The sequence below is a fragment of the Camelus dromedarius genome, chromosome 24, assembly GCF_036321535.1.
Source record: "Camelus dromedarius isolate mCamDro1 chromosome 24, mCamDro1.pat, whole genome shotgun sequence".
NCBI classification, from domain to species: Eukaryota; Metazoa; Chordata; class Mammalia; order Artiodactyla; family Camelidae; genus Camelus; species Camelus dromedarius.
The window spans coordinates 6938451-6956875 of NC_087459.1; the positions used below are offsets into that span (position 1 = coordinate 6938451).

Genomic DNA, 18425 nt, shown 5'->3' on the forward strand with positions numbered 1-18425 from the left:
AGCAGACAGATGAGATTTCCAACCTGATTCACATCAACGTGCTGAGTGATACTAGGCATGTCCCTAAGCGATCTAAGCCTAAAGCATCCCACAGGAAGAAAAAAAAAACCAACTTCACTGGGTCTTTGAAATAACTTGAGATCATAATGCAGGGTTGGTGCTCCACAGGCCCATGGCCACCCAACCCCCACCCCAGCCCTGCTGCTGCATCTCAGTCTCTGTGGTTTGCTGGCTAAGGCACACCTCACCTCACTCCACCTCGCCCACCCCCATCAATCTCCCCACTCCAGGGCATGGGTACAGAATCTTAGTGCTCAACCCTGAGACTTTGTGGACACAGGGGCAGAACCCTGGGAGCTCTCCAAACTTTGAATGAGGAGAGTTATCAGGCCTGTGCAGGGCCGAGCAGTCAGCCACCAACTCTGAAGTGTTGTGCTGGAAACAGCCCTGACTTTGGCTCCGCAGTACTCCCGCTGGGTCCATGTGGACACCTGTTAACCCGCTCTGCTTCAAAGGGCCTGCCCACCATTGGGGATCGGAGGCTTAAAAGACTCCCCTCCACATTATCTCCTGCACCCTCGGAAAAGATTGTGCTCCCTTTCCAGACAAGCAAATAGACACTTCCAGGCTACCCCCACCTGGGGACAAATGCAGGTGTCTGGTGGGTTTGGGTGACTCAGAAACCTGTGTGAGCTCCTAAGCCCACAGGAGCGAGAACAGAGGGTACCGTAGAGAGCTGGATCTCAGCCTAGGCGGGAGGACAGAGATGGTGGGGAAAGGGGGATGAGGGCCGCCTCTGGGCGGGATCCCACCCGGGACCCCTCCCTCTTCAGATCACCTTTCATGTCCTGCACTTCCTGGCTCAGCGCCAGCCAATGAGCATGGCGCTGGTGGGCGTGCCCCCTTGCACCCCTGGCATAAAGGCTCACAGTGCTCCCGGGCCAGCACACTTCCGATCCTGACCTAGACTCACAAAAAACCCATCATGGTGCTGTCTTCCAAGGATAAGACCAACGTCAAGACCGCCTTTGGTAAGATTGGCGGCCACGCTGCTGAATATGGCGCAGAGGCCCTGGAGAGGTGAGCACCCACCTGCCCCGCTGGGACTCAAGGCTGGACCACCCGTCGTGTCCTTGTCCCTCCTAAGCCCGGCTCTCTCACCTCTTCTTCCCACAGAATGTTCCTGGGCTTCCCCACCACCAAGACCTACTTCCCCCACTTTGACCTGAGCCACGGCTCCGCCCAGGTCAAGGCCCATGGCAAGAAGGTGGGCGATGCGCTGACCAAGGCTGCGGACCACCTGGACGACCTGCCCAGTGCCCTGTCGGCTCTGAGTGATCTGCATGCCCACAAGCTGCGTGTGGACCCAGTCAACTTCAAGGTGAGCTTGTGGGTCAGCTGGGAGAGATCTGGGGTGGAAGGCACAGCGTCCCCGCTAGCAGGCTAGTAGGGCAGAGAATGCAGTGTGGTTGCAGAGGTGGAGCGTGCCCCACGCCCCCTGACACCCCTTCTCTCTGCAGCTCCTGAGCCACTGCCTGCTGGTGACCGTGGCGGCCCACCACCCTGGCGATTTCACCCCCTCGGTCCATGCCTCCCTGGACAAGTTCCTGGCCAACGTGAGCACCGTGCTGACCTCCAAATACCGTTAAGCTGGAGCCTTGGCGGTCCCTCCCCTTGCCCGGGGCCCTCCTGTGTTCTGGGCACCCTCACTTTCTGAACTCTGAATAAAGTCTGAGTGGGCTGCAGCCTCTGTAGCCTCATTCTCTGTGTCTGTGAACCGGGCTGGGGTTGGGGGTGGTTTTCAACAGCAAAGAACGGGAGGGCAGAAGAGGGAGGGAAGCTAAGGCTGATGTTTCCCATAATCTGCTTGCTGAACTCAGCTCCTGTCCTGGGAGATGCAGACTCCCAGGGTTTTCCACAAGGTGGGGAGTCCTCAAATGGCCACCCTTTTTTGAAACCTCTGACTGATCCCCCTTAAACGTGCAATCTAGATCAAAATAAAAGAAAGCAAAACAAACAAACAGCAAAAATAGGCTGGTCTGGGTGCAGATGCAGGTGCAGGTGGACAATCTTTGTGAGATTTCACTGCCTTCCTCCCAGAGGGAAGGTGGGTTGGAACAGGGGTCACAGCCCCAGGCATCCTTCCGGGAACTGTCTGCTGTGTGTATGTTGGTGGTGAAGTCAGGGGAGAAGAGCAGCTCTGAGCTGGCTAAAGCCTTTCGCAGAGTTCCTGGCTCCAGTGCAGGAGGCACATTAAGAGCTCACTGTGTGCCCAGCCCTGCCTTCCCCAGCTCACCGCCTATCCCACCCCATTCTCTTCCAAGGCTCTCGGGGTGTCCCAGCAGTTCTGCTTTGGCGCCCAGAGCAACCTTCAGAAAGGCCCCTGTCACACACGCTGCTGCCCTGCACTCCACGCCGGAACCTTGCACACCCCACACATTCTGCAGCCCTTAGGGACTCCATCAGTGCCTCCAGCCCAGCCCCCATATCCAGGGCAACCCAATGCGGCCACTGCTCACCTCTTTCCTTCTGGACGGGGGCCTCTCTGAGCAGCCGGGGACTTATTCCCCACTCTCCACCGTGCACTCTTTCTCTGTCCCACAGCCCAATTCACTTTTATTGAAATGTAGAAAAACACTTATGATATAAATTAAAATCCACCCATTTTTTCACACATGCACATCTTTTCTGTGTTATTCAAACTAGAGAGAGAGAGAGAGAGAGAGAGTCCCTCTGTCCTGTCCCCTGACCCCTGCAGAAAGAGCTGTGGTTAAAAGTTTGGGAGTTTGGGACTGAGACCATCAGCTCTTATCCTGTGCTGAGAGGGACACAGTGCCTCTACAACTGTGCTTTTATTTTGTCAAAAATATCCTTATATCTTAGGTATTTTTCTTCAATCTGCCCTTCCCACTGAACTCTACATCTCTTTGGCCAGTTTATTCAGTTCTCCTCATTTCATAGATTTATTGATCATTTTACTATTTCTGTTCATTTTCTGTTCAAATCCTTGGTCAATTCTTCTCATAAGTCATTTGTCTTTTCCTCATATATATGTGGGAGGTCTTCTCATATTGCAAGTATAAGACATTGGCTGAGGAATGTTCAAGTCTTGTCTTAAAAGGGCTTAGGGGCCAGGGAACTAGATTAGGATGCAAGAGGGTTTGTCCCAGGCCTGGGAGTGGGGCTCTGGTGTCCCTAAGCCCCCAGTGTCTTATCCTGTTGTTCTTCAGAACCACGATGAGCCTGAGGCTGCAGATGGAATCAGGAAAAGGGTGGAGGGTAGGAAGGAAAAATGGAAGGAGCTGGGGGGAGGGCCCATTGGGAACAAAATGAGAAGAGTGGAGACAGGTGCGGGGGTGGGGTGTAGGTAGCAGAAGGGATCATTGCTAAGGCTTTTCTGAGCTGCTTTCCTCTTTGTCCAAGTCAATTTGACCATCACTTCCTCCTGGACACATTGGGCAATTCCTGAGTGAAGGTCTTGGGAGAGGGGAGGTGGGCAGAAGGGTAGGCTGACGGATGCCCAAGTCACCCACTCCCCAAAGCAAAGTCTTTCTCCAAGCTCCCAGGAAAAACAAACCGATGACTTCTTGCTCACTGTTCTCTTCACCAAAGTCTGACGTTTTACTTCATCCCTCCCCGCTCCCCCCATCAACTATCCCGGGGACAATCACTTGTCCACTAACCCTGAAAGATATCCTTGAATGCCTCATTCACTCCTGCCATGCCTCCTCAGGGCTTTTAACAAGGTATGTGACCAAATCATCTCCTGATGATCTGTCTGTATCCCTAACTAGACTGAAAGCTCAGGTCTTGCTTAGCCAGTTGCTTTATTTATCAGTTCAACCTTGTGTCAGTCAATCTTGTGTCAGGTGCAATTTGGGGGACTGGGGTGCCACTGAACCAGGACCATTTGCCAAAAGGGAGAGAAAGACCATCACACAGGGGTCCCGAATAGGAGATACTGGCCTCTGTGAGTCTCCGACCTGGGCTGCAGCAACAACCACCCTGGAAGAAGGAACTTGAACCTGGAGAACTCCAGGTTCAAGAAGGAACTCCAACTCAGCCCTGCAAATTCTATACCTTGGTATCTGTTCCTTCCATGACTGGCACTCAGTGGCACCCAAAGAGCATTCATGGAAAGAAAGAGAACTGGAAGAACCAAGGCTGAAAGGGAGCAGGAGGGATTCGGGGAGGGATTTGTTCAGTAAACGGGAGCGGTGCGCGCAAGTTCTATGTGCAATTTGTCTCTGCCCTGGAGTAGTCGCACTCAATCGCCCATTCATTCACTGACTCTACTCAAGTTAAAAATGTCCAGCTTCGCCAAGCCCCAAGCCTACGTCCAGGGTGGGTGGCACGGACTGATTTGCTCCTTTCTATCCTCAGGAGAGCGCAGCCTGGTGCTAGGGAGCTCAGGGACTCTAAAGGGTGAAAGGGAGGGTATCCATCCCGCTCCACAAACCAGCCCCCGCTGTGGGGCGGGGATATCACTTCCGGGGTAGTTGGACGTAGAGGGTATGAAGCTGCCGTTAGGCAGGAGGGAGAAACAACCCTGCCAGGTCTTTGGGAGTCTAAGCTGGGAGCCAAGTACTCGCGGCCCAGCCTGGCGCAGACTGTGCGCCGCGCGCCCCCTGCCGTCCGGTCCCAGTTGCGCATACCGGCCCCCGCCAGCCAATGAGCACCGCGCGGACGGGCGTGCCCCTTGCGCCCCTGACATAAAGCCTTGAGCACTGTCGGCCCTTCACGTTTCTGGTCCTGACCCAGACTCACAAAAAAACCCATCATGGTGCTGTCTTCCAAGGATAAGACCAACGTCAAGACCGCCTTTGGTAAGATTGGCGGCCACGCTGCTGAATATGGCGCAGAGGCCCTGGAGAGGTGAGCACCCACCTGCCCCGCTGGGACTCAAGGCTGGACCACCCGTCGTGTCCTTGTCCCTCCTAAGCCCGGCTCTCTCACCTCTTCTTCCCACAGAATGTTCCTGGGCTTCCCCACCACCAAGACCTACTTCCCCCACTTTGACCTGAGCCACGGCTCCGCCCAGGTCAAGGCCCATGGCAAGAAGGTGGGCGATGCGCTGACCAAGGCTGCGGACCACCTGGACGACCTGCCCAGTGCCCTGTCTGCTCTGAGTGATCTGCATGCCCACAAGCTGCGTGTGGACCCAGTCAACTTCAAGGTGAGCTTGTGGGTCGGCTGGGAGAGATCTGGGGTGGAAGGCACAGCGTCCCCGCTAGCAGGCTAGTAGGGCAGAGAATGCAGTGTGGTTGCAGAGGTGGAGCGTGCCCCACGCCCCCTGACACCCCTTCTCTCTGCAGCTCCTGAGCCACTGCCTGCTGGTGACCGTGGCGGCCCACCACCCTGGCGATTTCACCCCCTCGGTCCATGCCTCCCTGGACAAGTTCCTGGCCAACGTGAGCACCGTGCTGACCTCCAAATACCGTTAAGCTGGAGCCTTGGCGGTCCCTCCCCTTGCCCGGGGCCCTCCTGTGTTCTGGGCACCCTCACTTTCTGAACTCTGAATAAAGTCTGAGTGGGCTGCAGCCTCTGTAGCCTCATTCTCTGTGTCTGTGAACCGGGCTGGGGTTGGGGTGGTTCTTGTCACAGACCAAGGAACTCTGGGAACTCAAGGAACTCTGCAGGGGAAGAGAGGTAAGGGGAATACGGGAGGAGGGAAATGGATCTGGTCCTGCTAGCACTTCCTGGGATTCTCTGGGCAGTGCCCACCCTCACCCTGGAGTGCTTTGCTGAGTACATTCACCCCTTCCTGCATTTCATTCCAGAGCCTTGCAGATTCAACTAGAGTTTGCTCACCTAATGGATTTTTTTTCTGTCTATATTTTATGGTGCACACACTTGCGCTGAGAGTTGGTGGACTCCCACCCTAGGACCTCAGAGCCCTCCCAGGGCTCCTTCCAGAGTAGAGTGGTGGGGACAACACAGAGATCACACTTCTTCAGAGTCACCCTGAGTGCCCCCTCCCCATCAAATGCCTCCCATGTATAGGCACAGTCAAGAGGAAATTAGGGGTGAGCAATGCCATCCCAGGGCTAGACAATTTCCTGAAGGTGCTCCTTTCACCTGGTACAGCCCCAGGACATTCACTCTGAAGACAAGGACATCACTGGGCCATTGAGGGTCTGAAGATCTGATTTTAGGGCTCAGCTCAGGATCCACTGCCCCGCCATGAGGCCCACTGACTCACCCCTAGCGCTTCAGTGGAGAGCAGAAGCCAGGGTCAGACCACCTGCACTCAGACATGTGTCCTCCTCATGAAGGATGCCCCTCATGCCTGTGGCTTGAGGTGCCCAGTCCTGACAGTCATCAAACTCCCAAATGAGAGCAGTGTCTTTTCTTCCCTGGGCCTAAGTGTCGTCCTCAGAAAATGTAGTGGCAGATTCCCTCTCTCAGTGTGTGGTGCTTTTAGCCCAGCTAGTGGCCCAGTATGAGCTCCCAATAAGTGGCAGTCTTCCTTATTTTATTATTAGGAAAAATGAGGGCATGGCTAGAGGTGGAAACAACCCCAATGTCCATCAACAGATGAGTGGACAAACAAAATGTGATCTATCCGTACAAGGGAAAGTTATCTGGCTGTAAAAAGCAATAAAGTATTGATATATGCTACAACCTCAAAAACATGCCAAGCAAAAGAAATTAGACACAGAAGACCATATATTACAGGATTCTATTTATATGAAATATCCAGAACAGGCAAATCCACAGAGACAGCAGACGGGTGATTGCCAGAGGCCAGAGGGGAGGGCTTATGGACTGACTGCATCATCTATTTGGGATGATGAAAAAGTTCTGGAACTAAATAGTGGTGATGGTTGCACAACATTGTGAAGGTAAAGATACAATCGTACACCTTAAAATGGCTAAGACAGTAAATTTTGTGTCATATGAATTTCACCACAATTTTAAAAAGGGGGGGAGTTGTATAGAGATGCCTAGCACAGAATGAGTGCCGCATAGGTTTAGCTATTATTTGGAGATACATCCTAGGCACTCAATAAAACTCACTATTCTGAAAGGGGTGTCTGCCACGAGCCAGGCATAACCATGGGAAGAAGGAATAGTTACCTTCATTATATACAATAAATGAGTAAACAGACTCAGAAAGGTGTAATAGACTCGGGCGGAAGGTAGAATAAACGGACTCAACGCCAAAATCCATGCTAAAAGTCAAGGCTACCTAATAATAAAGAATCATGCTAAATATTAGTTTCCGTATAGTAAACACTTCAAAATGGGGGCCTCGGGGTCCAGGGAGACTGGGAAGTTCGGAGCAGACGGTCCGTGGAGCGCTCCCGGGTGCCTCGGGGCCATATTCTGCCACCAGAGGCGTGGCGCCCCCGGGAGGCCTCAGGAACCCGCGGGCCGATTGGCGCAGGCGCAGCCCAGGCTCCACCAAGGAGCCGAGCGCGCAGCCGGCCAGGCTCCAGTATGGTGCTGGCGGCAGAGGACCGGGCTGCGGTGCGTGCGCTGTGGAGGAAGCTGGATAGCAACGTTCACGTTTACACGACCGAGGCCCTGGAGAGGTGCGCACAGGCCCCGGTGCCTCCGGGCTTGCCCGCTGGGGGAATGAGCACCCCACCTCCCGGCCCCCTTCCTCCCCAACCCCCACCCCCAGGACACGCCTCACTCGCCGTTCCCCCTGCAGGACCTTCCTGGCCTTCCCTTCCACCAAGACCCACTTCCACCACCTGGACCTGAGACCCCGCTCCGCGCAGGTCAGAGCCCACGGCGAGAAGGTGGCCTTCGCCCTGACCGTCGCCTTGGACCACCTGGATGACCTACCCCGCGCCCTGTCTGCTCTGCGCGTGCTGCACTCGCACAAGCTGCGCGTGGACCCCGTCAACTTAAAGGTGAGATCGCAGGCGAGGGGGAGGGGACTCCCATCAGAGAAGGGTGTGGGGGATGCACCTGAGTGGGGACGACTCCCTTTCTCTGCAGCTGCTGGGCCACTGCCTGCTGGTGACCCTTGCCCAGCACTACCCCGGAGACTTCAGCTCCGCCCTGCAAGCCTCGCTGGACAAGTTTCTGAGCCACGTGATTTCTGCGTTGGCTCCCAGCTGTCGCTAAATTGAGTGGATGGTCGCGAGACCCTCCAGTGTTTGAGTGAAGTCCCCAAAGCCTCAGCTGCGCATGTGTTCTGTCTAAGGGAGCGCTCCAGGGGCCTGGCCTCGAGGGAGAGGGGCCATCACTTCCAAAGGAAGACGGGGTCTGAGGATGCCCAAGTCGCACACCCCCGATCATTAGATACCGGCGCGGACGCTCGGCCCCCGGTAGCCTAAGGCAAGTCTGGACAGCGGGTCCCAAATTCCACATGGTAAATACCGACCCACCGTGCCCTTGGCCGCGGCCACTTCGAGGTACAGACTTGGGGCTTCCGCTGCTCGGGAATGAGGGGCAGGTGGCGCAGCCGGACCACTCTGCCGGCTGCTCTCAGATCCACCTAGAACGGAGGGCCAGTCCAGGCCACACGCGGCACAGCCTGGGAGAAACTTAGGAACCGGCGCGGACCGGAACTGCACAACCATACAAAGCGCATCTGGAAGGTGTTGGGGACTTTGGATATCCGGGAGGCTTGGGGTGAAGAGCCCCCGGTTTGCTAGGGCCTGGTGGAAGGAGGTGTGTCAGCGGGAGACAAGGCGGATCAGGGAGCCAGCTGAGAGTCCTGTCCACGGACCACATTTCTCAGGAAACAGATCTCAGCGCTTCTTTATTGCCAAATTTTTTCCTCATAAAGTCAATCGTGCTCATTGCAGAAACTTCAGAAAAACTACTCCAGTTGCTGCACCTGCCTATTGTATCCCAGTAGGTCCCACACTCCATTATTACTTCCCCCTTGACACATGGGGAAACTGAACAAATGGGGTCTGATCCAGCACATGTGTGAGACACACACACACACACACACACACACACACACACACACAGAGTCCCCTCTTATCCTCAGGTGGTATATTCCAAGACCCCCAGTGGATGCCTGAAACCTGATAATACCTACCCGCAAGTATGCTATATTTTTTCCTGTACATACACACCTATAGTAAATTTAATTTATAAATTAGTCACAAAAAGAGAGTAACAGCAGTAACTAATAATAAAATAGAACAATTATGGCAATGTACTGTATTAAAAGCTATGTGAATGTGATCTCTCTCTCAAAAAATACTGTACAAATTTAATGCCTTTTCCTATCTTAACACCAGAGCACTTAACACACACCGTGGCTGTAACTTGCTGTTTGAGGTGACAGCAAGACAGCATGAATTTGTTTCCTTCACAATTCCACAGAAGATTCGTTTTTACCGTAGATCTTAGCCAACTTAACATGCAATTTTTTGTTGAACTTTGACCTTTCCACTTAAAGGAAGCACTTTACGTTTTCTCTTTGGTGTATCTGAATTGCTGGCATCACTCCTCTTGTTTTGGGGCCATTATGAAGTAAAATAAGGGTGACTCTGAACAAAACACTGCGCTCCTGGGACAGTCCATCTGATAACAGAGGGCTACTATGTGACTAATGGACAGTATACACAGGACAAAGATGATTCATGTCCCGGGGTGGGGGGATGGAGTGGGACACCCAGAGATTTCATTCATCATGGTACTAGAAAGCTGCCCATTTTAAAACATGAATTGTTTATTTCTGGAATTTTCCATTTAGTAGTTTTGGACTTGGGTAATTACGTTTATTTATTTATTTTTTACTGGAGGTGCCGGGGAATTGAACCCAGGACCTGGTACATGCTAAGCATGCACTCTACCACTGAGCTATAGCCTCCTCCAGTATTTTCCGACTTGGATTGACCATAGATAAGTGAAAGCATAAAAGCGGAAGAGACACCACACAGACACAGATGCCAGCACCCACAGGCAAACACCCCACAGACAAAGTAACGTGTAACGTGCAGTCTTCCAGGCCCTTCTAGGCACATTTATTTAGAGAGATTTCTCTTAAGAAATTGTATCCTCAAAGTGCCCCTGGAAAAAGTGGACGGACTGGACTATATATAAAGAAAAAAACCTCAGTATGGGAGGAAAAGACACCATAAGCAAAGTTAAAAGAGGAATCAGGAGAAAAATATTTGCCACAAACAGCAAAGGGTTGTCTTTTCTCTACAAGATCCAAATTCTTTTTTCTCACCCTATCTTTATTTTTTACATAAGTCAACCCTATAGAAGCAGCAGCCAAAGGACAAACAGGCAACTCAGCGTACCAATGGCCAACAGACATTTCAAAGAGGCTCAAGGACATGCAAATTAAAATGCTCATTGACACCTGTCAGGGAAACATTTTTAAAAAGACAAGAACCAATACACTTCTGGTGGAAGTGTAACTTAGTATAAACCCTTTGGGAGGGTAATCCAGTTGTAAGCAGTTGTGCTCTGGTAAATGTTTAATAACTGGCACTCTGGCAGAAGGGAAAGGGAGCTGATTTGCAGCACTTGGCCAATTTCCATGGTGTAAATAGACCATCGTGGTTGATTTCAGGCTATCAAATAGGCTGTCACCGAATGGGGAATTAGGAAGAGATGCTTAGTAGATGCCACTGCATTGTATTTCCACTGTCCAAATACAAGAGGCATGAGCATACAGCAAAATGTAACATAATTAGACATGTTTTCAGTATTTACTACTTTTGTTTTTAACATGACCTATTTATCTATAAAGTACTATAATTTAATTTTTAATAGTGGTTGTGTTTAGCAAAAAGCTGTCAAAAGTCCTGGAAATTTAATCTGAGCTAATACCACTGGTTGTGTCCTTTAAGTCCCCAAAGTGCAAATTCTCTAAGCCTGCAGTTCTGCTTCTGGGATTTATCCTCCAGAAAACAGGCACACACATGAAAATGTATGCACAGTGGCGTTCTTTGCAGAATTGTTTATCAAAGCAGAGAAAAAAATAAGAAAAAAATATGGCACACAACAAACATATTCATCAATAAGAGAGGTTTAAACACAATGGTAGAGGCACACAGGGACGTCAGCCTCCAGGCACAGACACTGAATAATGCCAAGATGTTCTTAAAACACGCTGCAGGTCAGTGTGTAGAGAGTAAGTCGTTTCATATTGACGTAGTCACAAGAAAACTTCAACTATCACCGCACTTCATATAATCCCAGAAAAGGAAAGTGGTAGGGGTATGAGTGATTTTTCATTTGCATGTGTTTTTCATTTTCACAAATAATTTGCTGAAAACTTTACCTTACTTGTAGCTAAAATTCTACACACAAACATACCAACACAATGACCTCCTTGGGGGATCTTTATAGGAGTGGAATTTCTGGGGTGAATGGTATGCCTCCTACTATGGCTTTTTGATAACACTGCCAAAACTGCCCTCCTCACAGCTTTGCCTGCACCCCTCCGCAGCCCCTATTCACCATGTTACTGGCAGTGGTGACTACTGCCGGCTCAGTCCTGACTCCTCTGTGCATGTTGCCCGTTCTCCCAGCACGGCCTTCTCTTGTCAGGTTAACCCACAGGTGACCCTCGGTGGACCTGCAGAGGCCTTCAGTCCGTTTTACACATTGAAATAGCCCATTTTTTTCTATCTTTATTTCTTGGGGGGATATCTTTTCTGTAAATACCCTAACCCTTTCTTTAGGCCTCTGGACCCTGTCACATTCCAAAGCTTTGCTGGTTCTGTGCTCCATCTCCAACCTGGCAAGACGAGAGGTGAGAGGGCCATTTATGGGTAATTATACATTACCCACATGGATAAAACGGTTTAAACCTTCTTAAAAGCATCAAAGAGCAAACAAGATAAAGAATTTTCAGACCAGAAACCAAGTAAAGGTGAGAACTCAGATGATCACAGCACCTAAGCCAGTTGGGTTCTGAGGTATTTGCCAAAACTACCAAACTTAAGCTGGAATATTTTTCCTCATGAGGCAAACAGGTTTTCATCAACTTTAGATTCGGCTTCCTACTGCTGATGTAACAAAAACTTATTGACTGAAAACAATGCAAGTTTTTTCTCTTTACAGTTCAGGAGGGCACAAGACCAAAATCAGTTTCCCTATGCTGAGCTCAAGGTGTCAGCAGGACTGTGCTCTCTTGGGAAGCTCTAGGGGAAAGTCCTCTCCTCACTTCTCCAGCCTCTACAACTGTACCCTTGGTTCTCAGACCCACCCTCCAGCTTTAAAGTTGGTAGCATCTTGCCTTCTCCAGTGGTTAAATCTGTCTCCCATTTACAAGGACCCTTGTGATACATTAGCCCCACCTGGATAATCCAGAACAGTCACCCCCATTTGAAAATCTGTATCACATCTTCAAAAGCCTCTGGCCATGTAAGGAAATATTCACAGTTTGCAGGGATTAGGACCTCTCAATCTCTGGGAGCTACCACCCAGCCTAATGCAGTATACTAAGTATGCAAGCTGTAAATTCTGGGGTAGGAATACAAAGAGTGGAAAGGGTGTGATTTCCAAACTAACAGAGAGTAAAAAATAGAATGTTAAAATGTTCTAAAACAATCCCCTCAAAATGGGCAAAATGGAGAGGTAAAGAAAGGGAAGGGGTATGACAAATGGAAAGCCCCCAAAAAGATGGTATCAACAAAACCAAGTATATTGTTAACTACACTTTGTGACTTACCTGATCCAAATAAAGGGAAAAGATCAGACATGACTTAAATGCATAAATAGAGCAAAAAGAAGTGTCACTAGTAACAATGGTGGACCCCGTGCCCCTAACTCCTGGTGGTCCTCCATGTGGTCACCTTCCTTTGTAGCTCTGCTTTTTACTTTTAATAGTGAAATACACAATACACATTTACCATTTCAACTGAAGTGTACAATTTAGTGGCATTTAGTACATTCACAATGGTGTGCAACCATCACCTCTATCTGGTTCCAGAACTTTCTCATGCTCTAAAAGGAGACCCCGTGTCCATTTCCCTCTCCACACAACCCTTGAAAACCCCTAACCTACTTTCTGTGTGGATTTACTGATCCTGGAGATTTCATACAAATGTAACCACACAGGATGTGGCCTTTTGTGTCTGGCTTGCTAGCTAGCCTTTTTCAAGGCTCATTCAGGTTGCAGCATGCATTAGAACTTTTCAGTCCTTTTTAGGGCAAATAATATTCCACTGCAGGAACAGACATCTTGTTTTGTGTACCCATTCATCTGCTGATGGAGATCTGGTTTCCACCTTCTGGCTATTGTGAATACTACAAACGTGTACAAGTACTTACATCCTTGTTTTCAACTCTCCTGGGTGTTATCTCTAAGAGTGGAATTGCTGGTTCCTATGGTAACTCCCTTTACATTGTTGAGGAACTGCCAGGCTGTTTTCCAGTGAGGCTCCGATCGCTCCAAGTCCTCTACAGCACTGTCTGTGTCTTTCTCTCCTTCCCTCCCTTTGTATTTTTTAAAACTATGGCCATGCTGGGGGGGGGGGTGGTATAACTCAGCGATAAAGTGCATACTTATCATGCATGAGGTCCCGAGTTTAATCCCCAGTACCTCCGTTAAAAATTTAAGAAGTCATCTTAAAATGATGGCCATGCTAGTTGGTACTGAGTTGCTTTTAACCCACAGAATTCAAGAAGGGAATGGGATGTCACTCCAGGACATGTGCAATGCCTATCTTGCTAGGAGATCCTCTCCCTTACTGGCTTTGCAGAAGCAAGCGGCCACGCAGTGGGCTACTCTGTGCTGAGGCTGGGAAGTCACAGAACACTGCACCAACCAGGTGAGCTCCGAAGGACCCTTCTTCCGCACAGCCCCCGATGAGACCCCTTGACTGCAGTCTCTGAGAACCCTAAGGCTCAAAAACTATGAGGCAGTTGAGTGTATTGTGTCAAGCAGTTGGGTTTGTGGTGAATCTTCACATAGCAGGAAGACTGAAGCCCTCCGGCAGGAACTATAAGAAAATGGAGGCTCCCAAGAGCTGGTAATGTTCTATTTGTGGACATGAGGGCCTGCTTCTCATCCTCTGAACAAAGTGTTTTGTGCTCTCTGAATAGGCAAGAGCCTGGGCCTGGCCTGGGGTTGATTTGTATTGATTCCCAGGCAGACTGGACTTCGGCGGGGGCTCCCAAGGAGGTATACTAGCAGCCTCAGAAGGCTGCTCAGGACAATATAATACCGTATTGCAATATATCACAGTATTATATAATTACATTATTATATATACAATAATACTTTAAGTTGCTGACAGTTTAGCTTAAAGAAAGAAAATTGGGGGACCATGTTTGGGGACAGATGTTAATCTGACTTCTGTTATTACTTCACAATACACACATATACAAATCATTGTGTGGCACACCTGAAACTAAAAACATTATTTGTTAATCATACCTCAATACAAATTTAAGCCTGAAGCTGGCCAGGGTCCAGGTGGGGGAAGTCCCCTTGGCTAGCTGATCACAACTTCTCTCTCCCACAGGCTGCCTGAGTGACACAGGGATGGGAGCTGGCCAGGAGGGGAGGGGAGCACGTGGGACGTGAGCCAGGGGCCCCAGGGTGGCAAAGAGACGAGCAGAACCAAGAAGCAGGAAAGTGCCAGAGGACTATGAGTGTTGAGACACAGGGACCCTGGGGAGGGAGGGCCGCCTAGTGGCAGACCTTGTGCCTGTCCACAAGCAGCCTCCTGCGCTAGACAGTACCTGTGGGTGTGGTGAGGGAGAGGACAAAGTGGACACTGTGCCAGCACCGAGGGCATGATGACTCAACCTCCTAAGGTCCACGAAGAACAAGAATTACCTTCCAAGTGCACTTAGGGAGACCCCACAATCCACACAAGGTGTTGACCACCATGTCACACTCCATCCCCACCACTGGCCAGAAGCATGGAGTGGTGTGGGAGTCCCTCTGAGAATGTGGTGACAGGGAGGGGCTGAGGGCACCACACAGTCTTGGGGTTAACCAAAAGGGCTTGGAATCCACCAAGACCTCGGGACCTGGAGGATCTGTACCTACTGGCTTAGCTGACCCATCTCTCTCCAGGGTTGCAATCCCCTCCTGACTTGCATCCCTGCTCCTTCCTGATAAACAAATGATTCCTCAAGGGATTGTGTTCTCAAAGAGTTGGGGGGGAGGAGGGGCTCAAGGTGGGTGGTGCCCTTTGGCCCAAACCCCCTTCTCTAAACACCTTCCAGGTCCCCATCAGGAAGCTGCTCTCTGTTGGGACCCACCCAGTGTGAGATGTGGCATGTTCAGAGCACTCCCATACCCTGGAGTGTGCACTGCCCTCACCAGTCTGACTTCTTTCACTGCCCACCCAGAGTGAAGGGCTGCAGCCAGTCTGCTGCACTCCTGCACCCAGGAGTCTGGCCAGCACTAGGAACATGAGGCTCGGGCCTGAGGGAATCAGGTTCTCCACCCCTGTGGTCACACCTGGGGTATGCCAGGGGCAGGCAGATGCCTCCAGCACTGAGACTGGAAGAGCCTGGTAGCAAGGGCTCCCAACACTTGGTCAGGGATGAGTGACCAGCGTCCACGTGTGAGGGGGAGCAGCAGCTGCCCTCTCGACCGTCCTGGGCATCTCTACCCCTGCCCCATCTGCTTTCTGGCTGGGACCCCAGGCCTACTCCTAAGTCCAAGGACATTGTCTTCCCTGTCTTTTCAAAACCACTCCTCCACGATGGTCATGATTGCACAGCTTGAGCACACCGAATGCCACTCAACTGAATGCTCACAAATGGTTAGAACGGTAGAGTCAAAAAAAAAACCCAAACATCACTCCAGGGGGTGAAGAATGGAGGTGAGAGGTACTGTGTGAGCCCGGCTCCTGGCTGTGCCCCCAACGCTTCCTGCTTCAGTCCAGCCCCTGACCACCACAGGCCAGGTTGAAGAGCTGAGTCGGGAACCCACGATCCCAGCTCTCATTCCCTCCCAGGACCACCTTTTTCCCCCTCAAGGCCTTCCACCAACTTGTACCCACTTCCCAAACCCAGGAAGGGGGCACCTCCTCCCAGGTAACTTGCATCCATACCACCCCCCAAGCAGAGATACTCACCCTTGCTTTTTGGTAGTCTCCTACTGTGAACAGATGTTCCAGTGTTCTGGCCCAGCCTGGGTCAGGGTAGCGCCCCTTGTGTGGAGGGACACCATCCTGACACTGCACCCCCTTCCCGTGGAGAGAGCTGGCCAGGGAAGACCCCCATCACAGGGCAGCAGAGCAGCCCACTGACCCACGTCCTCCCAGAATGAGACAGACTGTGGCAGGTGAGCCTGGAGCACATCATGGCACTGGTGGCCACATGCTCCAGACCCAGTGTCCATGTACCCAATGAGCCAAGTAGGCTCTGCAGAGGGGTGGGGGTGACTTTCACAATGTAGCCATCAGACGCTCCATCAAAAAATAAACCTCCTCCCTGCAAAAAGTGGAAAGAGGAAAGAGCTCCCAGTTACACTTTTCAGAAGGGCTGACTTTAGTCTCTTGGTACATGCAGAAGGGCTGAGGGAGGGTGGGTACCACCACCAGCTCTCCCTACGTGTGAGTCAAGCCAGACCCTGACCCAAAAGCCAGCACGCCCTCTTCTGAGGACCTCATGGCTGTCATGTGGATACTGTCCAAGGGCCTTTCTTTGCTCTAAGTAACTCCAAAAGAGGGGATTGCAGCTCCCCTGCACTCAAGCGCCAGGCTGAAGCTGCTGACCAAAACCCAGACAGGGAGCCCTCCAGAGAAATGGGTGCAGAAGAGGGCAGCTCCAACACACAGGAAGGACACATGGAGCCGAGAGCAGACGACTGGACACATCTGGCTCGAGCCCATCTGGGGGTCAAGGGCATGCAGCATGTCATATGCCCAAAGTCAAAGGGAGTCCAACAGCAAGTCACATCTCTAGGATGAGCTCAGAGATGGACCCCCATGTGTCACCCCCACCCGTGGAAGCCTCAATGATGTCTAGTGCACCAGGGACAGCAGAGACCGCACAGCGGCCGTCAGGAGGCAGTCTGTCAGGTTGTTTATTCCCACTCAACATATCCCAGAACACAGGGGCAACTCTGTACATCTCTAGGAACTCACAGCTAGCTCCAAAACAATAGAAATGTTAAACTACAAAAGATGAGTTGTATTCAGCAAATATAAAGGTAATGTTAGGCTGTGTCAGACGTTCATTGGACTATTTACAGCTCCTTGGGGTAGGTTCAGATCTCGCCGGCCTCCTTTTCCTCCGACCTCCGAGAAGCGGCCTTCCCGTTGGCACTCTCCAGCCTCCAGTCGGTGGACCCCCGCTCATTCCGCCCGCGCTCCCAGGACTCCTCCCTCGAGGCCCGCTCTCTGGAGAACCTGGGAAAGGGAACCAGAGGCTCAGCGAGGGCTGGCACTCCCTTCTGGCTGCAACTCAGGTACCGACACCTTGGACCAGGTCAGGGAGGGCCAAGACCCACCATAGCTAGGAGGGCCCCCAGCAGGCCAGAGGGCAGACCGGCCTGCTGTCTTGTGCTCAACCCGCTGACAGGGACTGTCAGGCAGCCACTAGAAAGTGATATTTGCAAAGGTTTCCAATAACAGGGAAGGTTTCACTACAATGTAAACAGCACAAAGGAAAATACAAAAGTTCACACGTGGAACATGATCCATTATATAAGTAATGGAAAAAACAATATTTAAAATCAATCTTACCAAAGCCTACAGTGGTCATCTCTGAGTAAGACTATTAGTGGTGGGTTTGTTTTTCCCTTAAAAAACCATGACAGAGGTAAGGAGGGGCTCTGTGTACCAAAGTGACAGTGAGTGTGCTGCCCTGAGCATGCCCATGCCCATGTGGGACCCTCTCTATTGCCCTCCACAGTCCCAGTCCTGAATCCATCTGCTGCTCTTGGCTTAAGGTTCCTGGTGCCTCAAGGTCTTAGTACTCAGTCCCACAGATGACAGACCCCCAGACCCTTGCATACAAGAAGGGGCTCACTCCTGGTTGCAGCTACTGAAGGAGTCAGAGTAGTTACTTGTATTTTGAACTCCGGTCCCTGGATGCCCGGCGGTGGCCCCGGCTGTGGCTCCGGGAGCGGCTTCGGTGGCGCCGGTGTCTGTCTCGGGACCGGGACCGGGAAGACTTTCGCCGCTCTCTGGAGGTAGATCTTGACCACCTCCGACGCCGGTCCCGGGAACGCGACCTGCAGTGGACGTGCTCTGCTGATGCTTTACTGCTGTCTCTCCTATTCTCCCACAAAATGACCACTTGGGTTCTTAACAGTCCCATCTATTACAAGAATGGTTATGGCCAGACCCTTCCCACTGATGCCTCCTGAAAATTTGCCAGGAAATTCCCAGCTGCCCGACAGACAGGCCTCAGTGGGGCCCTGATCGTCCCCTTCATGGACAATGGACTCCCCATCCCCAAGCTGCACTAGTCCCCAACCTACCCCAACTACACACAGGACTTGAGTCTCACCCATGTCCTGTGCCCTTTATGAGCCATCCCTGACCACCACATAATAACTGTGATGTTACCAA

The 18425-nt window shown here is 51.4% G+C and overlaps 4 protein-coding genes across 10 annotated transcripts in view; 3 read left to right on the plus strand and 1 right to left on the minus strand.

Annotated features, from left to right (window-relative positions):
• The first annotated feature begins 920 nt into the window (after positions 1 to 920).
• On the plus strand, positions 921 to 1745 carry LOC105098414 (hemoglobin subunit alpha). Its single transcript, XM_010991086.3, has 3 exons — positions 921 to 1080; positions 1177 to 1381; positions 1521 to 1745. The coding sequence occupies exons 1-3, from the start codon at positions 986 to 988 to the stop codon at positions 1647 to 1649; spliced, it is 429 nt and encodes a 142-aa protein (XP_010989388.1). The 5' UTR covers positions 921 to 985; the 3' UTR covers positions 1650 to 1745.
• A 2970-nt stretch (positions 1746 to 4715) lies between these two features.
• On the plus strand, positions 4716 to 5540 carry LOC116147145 (hemoglobin subunit alpha). The gene is made up of 3 exons (XM_031447781.2): positions 4716 to 4875; positions 4972 to 5176; positions 5316 to 5540. Exons 1-3 carry the CDS (start codon positions 4781 to 4783, stop codon positions 5442 to 5444), a joined length of 429 nt encoding a protein of 142 aa, XP_031303641.1. The 5' UTR covers positions 4716 to 4780; the 3' UTR covers positions 5445 to 5540.
• Positions 5541 to 7239: 1699 nt separating this feature from the next.
• On the plus strand, positions 7240 to 9387 carry HBQ1 (hemoglobin subunit theta 1). 2 transcript variants are annotated; one of them, XM_031447791.2, is made up of 3 exons: positions 7240 to 7538; positions 7661 to 7865; positions 7954 to 9387. In XM_031447791.2, the coding sequence occupies exons 1-3, from the start codon at positions 7444 to 7446 to the stop codon at positions 8080 to 8082; spliced, it is 429 nt and encodes a 142-aa protein (XP_031303651.1). In that variant the 5' UTR covers positions 7240 to 7443; the 3' UTR covers positions 8083 to 9387. The 2 variants fall into 2 exon arrangements, with proteins under 2 accessions (XP_031303651.1, XP_064334303.1); XM_064478233.1 differs by having other exon boundaries at positions 7661 to 9387.
• A 7528-nt stretch (positions 9388 to 16915) lies between these two features.
• Positions 16916 to 18425, minus strand: part of LUC7L (LUC7 like) — a 28752-nt gene continuing 27242 nt past the window's right edge. For 5 of the 6 annotated variants that reach the window (XM_031447450.2, XM_031447456.2, XM_031447454.2 and 2 more), the window contains 2 exons: positions 17918 to 18085; positions 16916 to 17258 (listed from right to left, as the gene is read on the minus strand). In XM_031447450.2, coding sequence (XP_031303310.2) covers positions 17117 to 17258; positions 17918 to 18085 — 310 coding nt within the window. In that variant the 3' untranslated portion in view covers positions 16916 to 17116. Of the gene's footprint in view, positions 17259 to 17880; positions 18086 to 18425 lie in introns of all 6 variants that reach the window. The other variant, XM_031447453.2, reaches the window with a different exon arrangement.